The following is a 10,801-nucleotide window of genomic DNA, read 5'->3' as shown; positions in this document are numbered from 1 at the left end:
TGTGTGTCACAGATGGGCACAGAGCAGTCCTGACAGCGGGGCTTTTACACAGCTCTCTGTGTCTGTCAATGCTGGGCTCACGGCTTTTTGCCTACACGATGCGCGCGCAGCTCCAATGTTGACAGCTGTATAAGGGGTCTATAGCTCAGCATAAGTTGCTGCTGTGGAGGCTGCTGCACACGCTGTAACGTTGGTATGCAGTGAATTCTGCAGTTCCAACCTCGTAAATGTAATTTGACTGTAATATCCTTAATCTTCTACTCTGTCTTTCCATGAAATGAGATATGATGTCACTTCAGTCATGGACTGGAGGAGAGTGGGTTAAACACAACTGAGATGTTCTGCAACCCAATATTGTCTAATTTTAAATCTCCCATAGAGAGACACAAAATGTTGATCATGATACTGATGTACTGATATGTATTTGATCCTGTGCTGATCCTCGTCTCAGGCTGTAGGGGAGAACAGGGTCAAATGAACCACCTTTGACATTTTGTCTCATCCAGCTGTGCTCACTCTCTCTTCACTCCCACAGGCCTTTAGTCCTGTTCACCTGTTTGTTTTCTTTGAACATGTGTGATCAAACCTGGGCCACACACCACACCACACACACACGCGCGCGCGCGCACGCACACACACACACACATCTGGTATTGGTCTAGGTAAAGCTGTGTTTATGCCTAAATGGACTCAGGCCTGACTGACCATAGAGCTCTATGGACTCCATGTTAAAGTTCCTCTCCATCAGTCCACTTCAAAGCCCACGGCTGACATCTACAACCATCAGTGTGTTTTACAAGCCAGCTTTAGATTCCTCATGTCCCTGCTTCTAATGAGAGAGAGAGAGGGAGAGAGAAAGATGAGAGAGAGAGAGAGAGAGAGAGAAAGGAGCAGAGATTGAAAGCAGGGACTCTCTAGGGGTCGACTGGATGGTTTATAGACGGTTTTATCTTGACAACAAAAACATTCCAAATTGAACCCCAGCTCACTTCCTGTTGCAGTGTTTGCTATGGACAGAAAAGGGGGAAAAACATGAACGTGGAGGACTGACCATTCTGTGAAAAGCGTCTATAAGAGGCATTGATTTTTCTTGTGTGTTTGGATGAGTGAAAAGTTAACGGATGTTTTCTATATTGATGTGTCCCTTTCCTCCCCAGATGACATGGAAATTACATTACATTACATTACGTCATTTGGCAGACGCTTTTATCCAAAGCGACTTACAATAACACATTTTTTGTCAGCAATAGAGCAATCAACTATGGAGCACAGTCTATGACAACTACAACTTCTGAAGGAACAGTGGTACAGGTTTAGGTTAGTGGTACAAGGTTAGGTTTTATTTTTTTTATTTTTGATATGATACGTTGCAGAATAGAAGAACCAGACAGATATTCATTGAAATACTTTTAATATTCACTCATAAGGCATTTAGCACTGATGATGGAATAACATCTCAAAATCTATTCAAATGTATTCTCCAATGGGGCGTCCCGGTGGTTCACCTGGTAGAGTGCGTACCAAAAAGGCTCAGTCCTTTGTGCGGCTGAACCGGGTTCGAATCCGACGCGTGGTCCTTTGCCGCATGTCATCCCCTCTCTCTCCCCACCCTTCCTGCCTGCCTACTGTCCTGTCAAATAAAGACAACCCCCCCCCCCCCCCCAAAATCTATATATACAGTATATATATTTTTTCCGATGAGTCAATGTCATAAAACCTGTTCATGCAATAAATAATAAGTTCATGTTAATATAATCATATCAATAAGTGATATTTGATTATTGTTTTCTTTATGTTGACAGGTTTTGTTTTTACATTTCAACTCATTTAGAGGGAGACTGCGTTACATTTTGGCCAATGATTAAGGAACATTAATCTGAAGATTGCAACATTGATACATTTCAGGTACATTTTATTTCACATTGACCAATCATCACAACCAGGTAGGTACCAACCTACCAACCAGGTAGGTACCAACCTACCAACCAGGTAGGTACCAACATACCAAGCAGGTAGGTACCAACCTACCAAGCAGGTAGGTACCAACCTACCAAGCAGGTAGGTCGTCATTATCAGCTGCAACAAGGCAGCACAGTTTAATCCATCAACGTTTAGTGCAAAAATAGTCTTCAATATTATCACTCACTTCCTCCATCATGGGAATTGTCAGCATCAGATCAGAAATCAAAATGAAGCAATAGTCAAATAATGAGGGTTGTACAGAATAGATTGGACATTAAAATATTTGCTCGCTGACATTCGGAAAAAAAACAATCAGCATTAAATGTTTGCACTTTGCAGTATCCTTCTGTCAGTGTGTTATTATTGTTATTATATTGATCTAGCCAGTGAATGGTAATGACTGAATGAACAAACTACTGAAACTACTATAGCGCTTAATAGGGCTGTGAATCTTCACTGGCCTCACGATTCGATTCGATTACGATTCATCTGTCAACGATTCGATTCGATTCGATTAAACGATGCATCACGATGCATCGCGATGCATCTTAAATCGATGCATCACTTTTTCCGCAATACATGATTTATTTTTTCTCACTTTCTTTTTTCTCACTGTGTGGCTACTTTTAAAATAACAGTGCATTTGGAATTGCATTGTATTATGATCCATAATTAAAATAAACAACTGCATGTACTTACATTCTATTTTATTTGATTATAATTTTTTTTTTTTTTTTTTTAATAATCGATTTTTGATATTTGTTAATCGATGCAGAATCGTGCACGTCCGCATCGCGATGCATCTTATAATCGATTATTTTTGACACCCCTAGCGCTTAATGTACATGAATGGTTGATTGAGAAAACCAGAGATCAACCTTGTACAAGATTTGTACTGTGCAACTTTCACTGCAGTTATATTCATTAAACAAAGTTGATTTAACAAAAAAGACCCAGATTTATTCTGACTTGATTCAAACTGAGGATTTTTTTATTTTTCTAATTATTTTACGTCATGATGAAAACCTCAATAGCATAGTCAAATGTGAAAAAGCTATATTTGGTACAGCCCCCTGAGCACCCTAACCCTACAAATACTACATTCATTTGGACAGAAATCCACCTAGAAAATCAACCATTTAAAATATTCTAAAATAAGGATGAGTGAGGGAGGAGAGAAGAAGACAGTCTGGCTCAGATGCTCTTTCACTTGATCTGCTCGCTCTGACAAGGCCACTCAGTAAGGCTTCCTCTGCTCAGGACACACACACACACAAACACACACAAACACACACACTTTGGTTTACACTGATCGGCACCGTTTAAAAAAAAAAAATTATCAAGTTTTCTCATTTTCTCCCCAATTGTACTTTGCTAATTCGCCCTGCTGTCCTGGGCATTGCTCCACCCCCTCTGCCGATCTGGAGAGAGCCATAGAGTAGCACATGCTTCCTCTGATACATGTGCAGTCACCAGGCACTTCTTTTCACCTGACAGTGAGGAGTTCCACCGGCAGCACCTAGCGTGTGGGGGGATCACACTATTCCCCCCAGTTCCCCTCCCCGCCAAGCAGGCGCCCCGACCGACCAGAGGAGGCGCTAGTGCAGCAACCAGGGCTCATACCCTACCGGCTTCCGACCCACAATCACGGCCAATTATGCCTTATGACACCCAACCAAGCTGGAGGTAACACGGGGGCTCGAACCTGCAACCCTCATGTTGGTAGGCAGGGAATCTACCGCTGCTGCACTACCCAGATGCCCAAATAGTGAAGACACAGGGAACAAAAAAGTGTTCATGTCATCTCACCTTCATCCTTTCTTGTCGTGCTGAGGAGGAAAGAAAGCACAATTACTCTCTAATGTTTCACCAATGTGTCAATCTAATGATTTAATTCACTTGTATAACTGTCTACTACAGGCTCGACGCTACAGTGTATGTGGAGAGAGAAAAGCAGTGAGAGTAAACCCACAACAGTCAGTCTTATATGTTCTCTAACTGAGATTATTTATAGTGAATTAAATTCTAGCTAATAATCCAAACAAGTTCATTTCGTCTATTATTAACCATAAACTACCGGCCAGCAGGGGGCATGGTCATCCTACCTATCCAGGTGGGATGGCCAACCCTTCATAAAACCAGCCATACAGCACGTCACAACAACATCACGTGACGTCTCTGAGGAAGACTGCAGGAAGTAGCAGTCGAAACTGTCAGGTATGACAAAATATACACAGTCTTTCAATAAGAAAACTCTAATAGTTAAATTCTAGCTAATTTTTACTATTCCTCATTTTGTTGCAGACCCTCAGGACTCCCCTCAAGGACCCCTGGGTGTGCCTGGACGGCCGGACCTCACTTTAAGAACCCATGGTTCAACATGTTCACATAACTCTATACTATGTCCTTCTGTGTGTGAGATACTCACCTGAGTGCAGGTAGCACAGTATCCAGATGAGAAGTATGCCCACGAGAAGTATGCCCACAGTGAAGATGATGGTAAGGAACAGCCAGCTGCTTCGCTCTGATCACGCACGCACGCACACAAGCACACACACACACACACACACACACACACACACACACACACACACACACACACACACACACACACACACACACACACACACACACACACACACACACACACACACACACACACACACACACACACACACACACACACACACACACACACACACACACACACACACACACACACACACACACACACACACACACACACACACACACACACACACACACACACACACACACACACACACACACACACACACACACACACACACACACACACACAGGGGTGTTAGTTGTCAGCTATGTACCTGTACTGCCACTCTGTGGTAGCAAAGGGGACTGCAGGTCAATTTGGTTTAATTTTATGCAGTCCTGAATTCAGTTAATTCTTCAGTGGTATGAGACAAAAAGTATTCAGTTCTTAACTGCTACTGTAAACAAAGGTGGAGAAGAACTTATGATAAGGTTAACAGCTAGTAATGCACATAACCTGCATGTTTGGTACATTTGTTATGGACACTACTGTACCATTCAAAAGTTTTAGAACAGACCTATTTTGCCGTTGTGTTGATTTGTTGTGTTTTCCTATTTGTCATTGTGATTTGCAATTCACGGTCATTGTAACTGACAGTTGATGCAAGAGGTGACACCCCTCATTCATCTATTCTTATTTATATTAAATGTTTCTGTTGCCATATCCTATGTGCTGCTTCCCTTTAATAAACCATGGTGGTATCTCATGTGCAGGTGGTATCTCATGTGCAGGTGGTATCTCATGTGCAGGTGGTGACCTCCTCTCACCGTGGACGCTCAGGTTGAAGCTCTTGCGGACGGGCATGCGGAGGGAGCGGTGGGAGACGGAGCAGGTGAACTGGCTCCCCGAGTGGGCGAGCGAGGCCTGGAGGTAGAAGAAGGCCGACAGGGAGTAGGTGCCATCCTGGCTGTGCTTGTGGCTGGACAGCAGCAGATTCTCTAGCTTCTTGGGCATGGGCCCGCCCACCCTCCGGCCCGACAGCTGCGGGTTCTCCTGGTACCAGACGATGTCCACGTCCAGAGGGTAGTATCCCTCCGCCTCGCACACCACCTTCTGCTCCTCGCCCTCCTCCAGCGAGAGGGCGGGGCCCACGTTGAGGGAGACGCGGGGAGGCTCTGAGGAGTGGGGGGATTTTAGTCAAATATAACGTTGATATGCACGTATCTAGAACGTATCTAGAACAATGATATGCAACGTACAATGCCGACATTTTATTCTGACTCATGCTGCATTCATGTGCTGTTGGAATAATCTGAAAAATTAGATCCCGACCGGGAGAATTCACGTGAACGGAGGCTCAAGTCGGCGAAAATGTTGGTATATGAGTTGCCGACTTGACATCATATATGCACAAACCATAGAGGCAGAAACATGGCGGACGGAAATAGATGCTTTGTTGATGGCAAGAAACGTTTTATTTTGCTCAAACGTAATTTGGAATATGGTATTACCTTTAGTAGCTGTCCATGTAGAGTGGCCTGGATTAGTTAGAAAAGTGACCTATTGGCATTAATCCTGATTTGGTTTACACATTCTGATCATTCCGACACCACAAGCACATGATGAACGCATCGACGTCGGAAGAACCACTTGCCAGCTCGGAAAATAGGACCATCCGAGGAGCACCTGAATGCAACATTACTACCATTGACCATAACCCCCGAGCTCTCTGTGACCCTCTCTCACCTTGGATATTCAGAGTGATGTCTAGACTGCCGAGCAGCGGAGGCACCGACACAGAGCAGGCGTACGTCCCCTCGTTTGAGATCTTGACGAGGGGCAGGGTGAAGGAGGCGTCCCCCCCGGCCAGGCCCTTCAGCCTGACCCCGGTGCCCTGCGTCTGCCCCGACCGGCTGCTGTAGCTGAACAGCTTGGTCCTCTCCCCGCGATGCTGCCGGTACCACTCCACGTTGACGTTCGGCCCCCGGTGGTCGATGGCAAACTGGCAGTGGAGCTTCTGTTGGGACTGTAGGGTCGCTCGCACCCATGGAGAAATGGTTTGTAGAACCATGGTGGCTGGAAAAGCACATGATGACACAGAAGCACACAGATACAGTTTTAAAAGAGGGTTATAACGCTTTGCCAATACATGCATTGGGAGATGCAACAGCGATTTCCAAAGTTGAAAAAGTGACTTGTCCAATGATCGCTGAGGGGGACTAACGATTAGCCAATCAGCATCAATAAACAGCGCAAAGGATGGGACTAACCCTGAAAACACACCGCAAGCGTCTCCTGCACGTAAGCTGTGCGGCGCAGCCAGTTTTCATTAGGACACCATGTTAACAGATCTGTCAGTCCACACCAAATTGCGCGCAGCGCGCAGCTCCGTGGACGCTCAGGGCGCACAGGATAGCCTAGATTTCTATTTTTGTGCGCGGACCCTCTGCGTCCGTGAGCGAATCTGTCAAGCTGAACAGATCAAATCAGGGCAGACAGGAACTCCAAAACCGGACATTCGTCAAATAAAACTAATTTCAAAGTAAAATAATGTTTATTTACGTTGTTGATTGCCCCTTTGGAAGTGTGAAAAGAGAGAGAGAGCAGTTGGAGAGGGGGAGAGGGGAGAGGGCTTCAGGGGCTCGTTGCCTGCGGAGCAACAAGTAGAGAGCGAGGACTCGCCTTCTCTCTACAACAGCACGCACTGGGAAAACGGGAGGAGAACAGACATAATGCAATTGCATTTTATAACGAAGGTAGCCATTAACAGTTATCCCAAACATATTACTTTATATACCCATGATAACGAAGACAATAGATCTGGGGCAAAGTATATAGCGGACGAGCAGAGCGTGCAGAGAAAGAGAAGTAGCTGCGCTCTCTGACACTTCTGCGCGGAGGTGCGCTGCGAGGCGCATGCGTACCGGGGGCTCGAACCTGCGACCCTTGTGTTGGTATCGTGGAATCTACCGCTGCCCTCAATCAAGAATGCCTGGCCTCCACAAACCTGTGTCAGTGTGATCAGCGTTACCTGAGGTGGCGATCACGTCTCTGTCCCCGATGACGGGCCGGCTGAGGTAGTCCTCCTGCACGGGGGGCGGGTGTGCCGGGGTGTGCCTGAGGAAGCTTGTGAGGGTGAACAGGCCCTGGCTGTGTCTGAGCGTGCAGGTGAACCACAGGTCGTAGTCCTGGGCCCCGTGGCCCGGCCAGCGCACCTGGATGCCCCTCGTGCTGAACCACCGCAGCTCACACTCCAGCTGCTCTTCATCCACCCCCTCCACATACCCCCGCAGGTCCACCTTAGACACTGCAGGAGAGTAGAATAGAATAGAATAGAGAGAAAGTTGAGTAAATACAGTTGTTTGAAGGAGAAATGTATCAATGTAAACTAAAAATGCAGTAGATAAATAAATCCAAAGCAAATATTTAAATAAAAATACAAAATTTTATTTCCTAATCATTTGAATTGTGTGTTTTTTATGCAAATAACCACTAGATGACAATAGACCCCTTATACAGCTGTCAACACTGGAGCTGCGCACGCATCGTGTAGGCAAAAAGCCGTGAGCCCAGCATTGACAGACACAGAGAACTGTGTAAAACCCCACTATCAGGACTGCTGTGCCCATCTGTGACACACAGTTAGATTTTAGTTTTAAAATGCAGTTCTCGGCTTACTACCACAGCTTATCGCCTAGTGTTAAGCAATGTTATGCATCGAAATTAACGTTGGTTAATGGGATATGTCTTACAGACCCATACGCACTGGCGCTGTCAATTGGCCAAGCCTAGTGGCCAGCAATACATATCGTGCATTCCTTTATAACTGGGGATAGCGTAGATAATTATTCTGTAACTTGCAAAGATATATTGTTATGTTGATAATGACTCAATAATGACATTATGTAACGTTACTTGGTCGTTAACTAACCGAGCGATGTGGCTGAGCAGCCTACAGCTTCAGGCAGCTTACCTGATTATGAAATGAGCACTACAAAGTCGGGCATTTTTAATGATGTCCTCGTTCCAATCAGTTCAACTCAATAATGACATTATTTAACGTTACTTGGTTGTTAACTAACCGAGCGATGTGGCTGTTATTAGCAGCCTACAGCTACAGCTTACCTGATATGAAATGAGCGAGCACTGCAAAGTCGGGCATTTTTAACGATTTCCTCTTTCAGCTTGCAACCAAAGACACCTACGGTTAGCATTAAAAGCAGTATGAGTTGACGGGATTCGGTAAAACTTTAGTCCTTGCTTTGTTGATAGTGTAACAGACTGTTCAGTGTTGTGTTGTGTTCTATTGCGTGTGTGCGAGGCTGTGTATGTTCCCTCGAGTTGCCGTAGAACAGGATATGTGGGGAGAAGCTTGTTATAACGTTACAGCCTGGCTCTATCGTTTATTATTTTATTAACCAAGTGTGAATAGGCGGACCCGAATACTCTGCTACAATAGCTTTCCGATTCTGGCATCGCACTGCACAACACGAAGACATGTCTTGCTCGAATAGTTTTCCAGCCACTGGAAAACTACTTGCCAGGGCTGCGCGGAGTCTGTCTTTCTGCCTCCGTCTTGCGCATCGACGCTGCGTGATGTCAGTGTGACGTAGTCGTATAAGGGGTCTATAACAAAGTAAAAGGATAACATTTTGAATTTTGTACAGTTTACACTGACTTCAGGATGGGTGAAATTCTTTTTTCGTACGGTTTCCGGGACAGTGGTGAAAAAAGTGAGTCTGGAACCTTGAATAAGGCTCTCACATTGTGTTACCCAAGCTTTTAACCAGCGCTGTTGTACTTTTGCATTTCTTTTGGTGAAAGTAATGCAAAAGTAGTGTAATAAGTAACAAGTTACTCTAACTCTAACTTGCCCAACAAATAATAGAATAGAATAGAATAGAATAGAATAGATCAGAGTTTTCAAAGTAGGATGCGGGCCTCCCAAAGCAGTTTCAGGGGAGGCTCAGCGATTGGAAGTGAAAAAATATTAAATTAGTTATTACATTAGTTATCAAAAGGAGATCACATAGAATAGCTTAAATGTATGTGATTTGGTTAAAGATAGTTCAGAGATACCGTCATTTTGGGGGGAATTTTACCATTTTCCCCTACATTTCCAGAGTCAGAAACAAATTACGGTAAATCTTTATGTATTTGGTGTAGTCTGACGTATGTCAAACACTAACAGCAATATCAGGCTGTATAGGACGAATCAGCGTGATGTCACAGCCACCCAGAAATGCGGAACCCCGCAGTTAATAGTATGAGTTGTGCCAAACAAACGTTAATATCTTAAAAACTATACATCACATCGCTTATATTTTGACATTCTGAGTGAGAGCAGAAGTAGCTCAAGAGTTTGATGTATAATATATACATGGCGTGTTAAAGTTGTGTGAACTGTCGCAGTTTTTAAAATGTAAACAGAGTTAACTGGCTAGAGTCAGACACTCACGCCTCGCGCCACTTGTGCTCCATAGGGTTCCATTGCCGTTGCCACCCAGTGAAGCGGTTTGTTTACCAAAATGCTGCTCGGCTGATCCCTCGTATATGGGACAAAATGACATCATTATGAACATCCCATAGGCATCATGGAGCGAGGTTTGTCTGGGGGGGATCACACAGTCACAGACTTTGAAAAGCCCTGGAATAGATAGTTGTCAGTGTCTAGCTCAAAGCCATACCCATGAGCAGGAAGGTGGTGATGCGGGGGTTAACAGGAGGGTCTCCTCTGTGGCCAAACTGCAGCACAGCGTCTCTGTGGATGAACTGGGTCTCCATGTGGCCTTCCTGGTTCAAAAACACCCGCTCATCAAAGAACACACAGGGCAGCCAGGACGTCTGAGACAGACACACACCTGAGGGGGGAGGAAGAGAACAAACTAAACAAGGATACTGCGACAACACATTTTATATATCCCACCACAACCCCTTCAAACTTTGAGGGAGAGAGAGATCTTTATGTTATGTTTGGTTGTTTATGTTATGCTGTTTACATTGTTGATACACTTTGGAAATGTATGCATTGTGTCATGAAGCACTGAATTGAGAGAGAGGGGGAGGGGTCGAGAGAGTTCATAATAGTTATAAGCTAAATAAACTGTACTACAACACCAGAAAACAAGGAAGGAAGCGCCTACCTGCACACAGACACGAGTAGACGAGGGTCTTTAAGATTAAACACATGCTTATTCATTGGTAGAAACCCGTTCCTGCTGCTTGACGGCCATACAGAACAGCTTTCATGACAGCCTGGACAACTTTCACTTTCATTTCCTGAGGAACCAGACCGCGCAACCCGACGAGAACTTGTTGCTACAGCCA

At 44.9% G+C, this 10,801-nt stretch overlaps 1 protein-coding gene across 1 annotated transcript; it reads right to left on the bottom strand.

The window, feature by feature from the left end:
• Positions 1-2,604: 2,604 nt before the first annotated feature.
• Positions 2,605-10,785, bottom strand: dhrs13b.2 (dehydrogenase/reductase (SDR family) member 13b.2). The gene is made up of 8 exons (XM_083636447.1): positions 10,618-10,785; positions 10,162-10,335; positions 7,506-7,781; positions 6,221-6,550; positions 5,302-5,649; positions 4,391-4,486; positions 3,772-3,791; positions 2,605-3,214 (listed from the first exon to the last, which is right to left on the bottom strand). Exons 1-8 carry the CDS (start codon positions 10,661-10,663, stop codon positions 3,200-3,202), a joined length of 1,305 nt encoding a protein of 434 aa, XP_083492573.1. The 5' UTR covers positions 10,664-10,785; the 3' UTR covers positions 2,605-3,199.
• Between the last annotated feature and the right edge of the window lie 16 nt (positions 10,786-10,801).

This window comes from Poromitra crassiceps, assembly GCF_964638095.1.
Source record: "Poromitra crassiceps genome assembly, chromosome: 5".
NCBI lineage: Eukaryota > Metazoa > Chordata > Actinopteri > Beryciformes > Melamphaidae > Poromitra > Poromitra crassiceps.
The sequence above is the reverse complement of the archived record's forward strand: the minus strand, read 5'-3'. Positions and strand labels throughout refer to the sequence as shown.

Bases quoted from the DNA above. Each gene is read 5' to 3' on its own strand.
- dhrs13b.2 (XM_083636447.1), bottom strand. From the start codon at position 10,663: ATGTGTTTAATCTTAAAGACCCTCGTCTACTCGTGTCTGTGTGCAG. The intron at 10,336-10,617 runs GTAGGCGCTTCC...CTCCCCCCTCAG, and splicing joins CTACTCGTGTCTGTGTGCAG to GTGTGTGTCTGTCTCAGACG. The intron at 6,551-7,505 runs GTAACGCTGATC...GTGCTTTTCCAG, and splicing joins AGACGTGATCGCCACCTCAG to CCACCATGGTTCTACAAACC.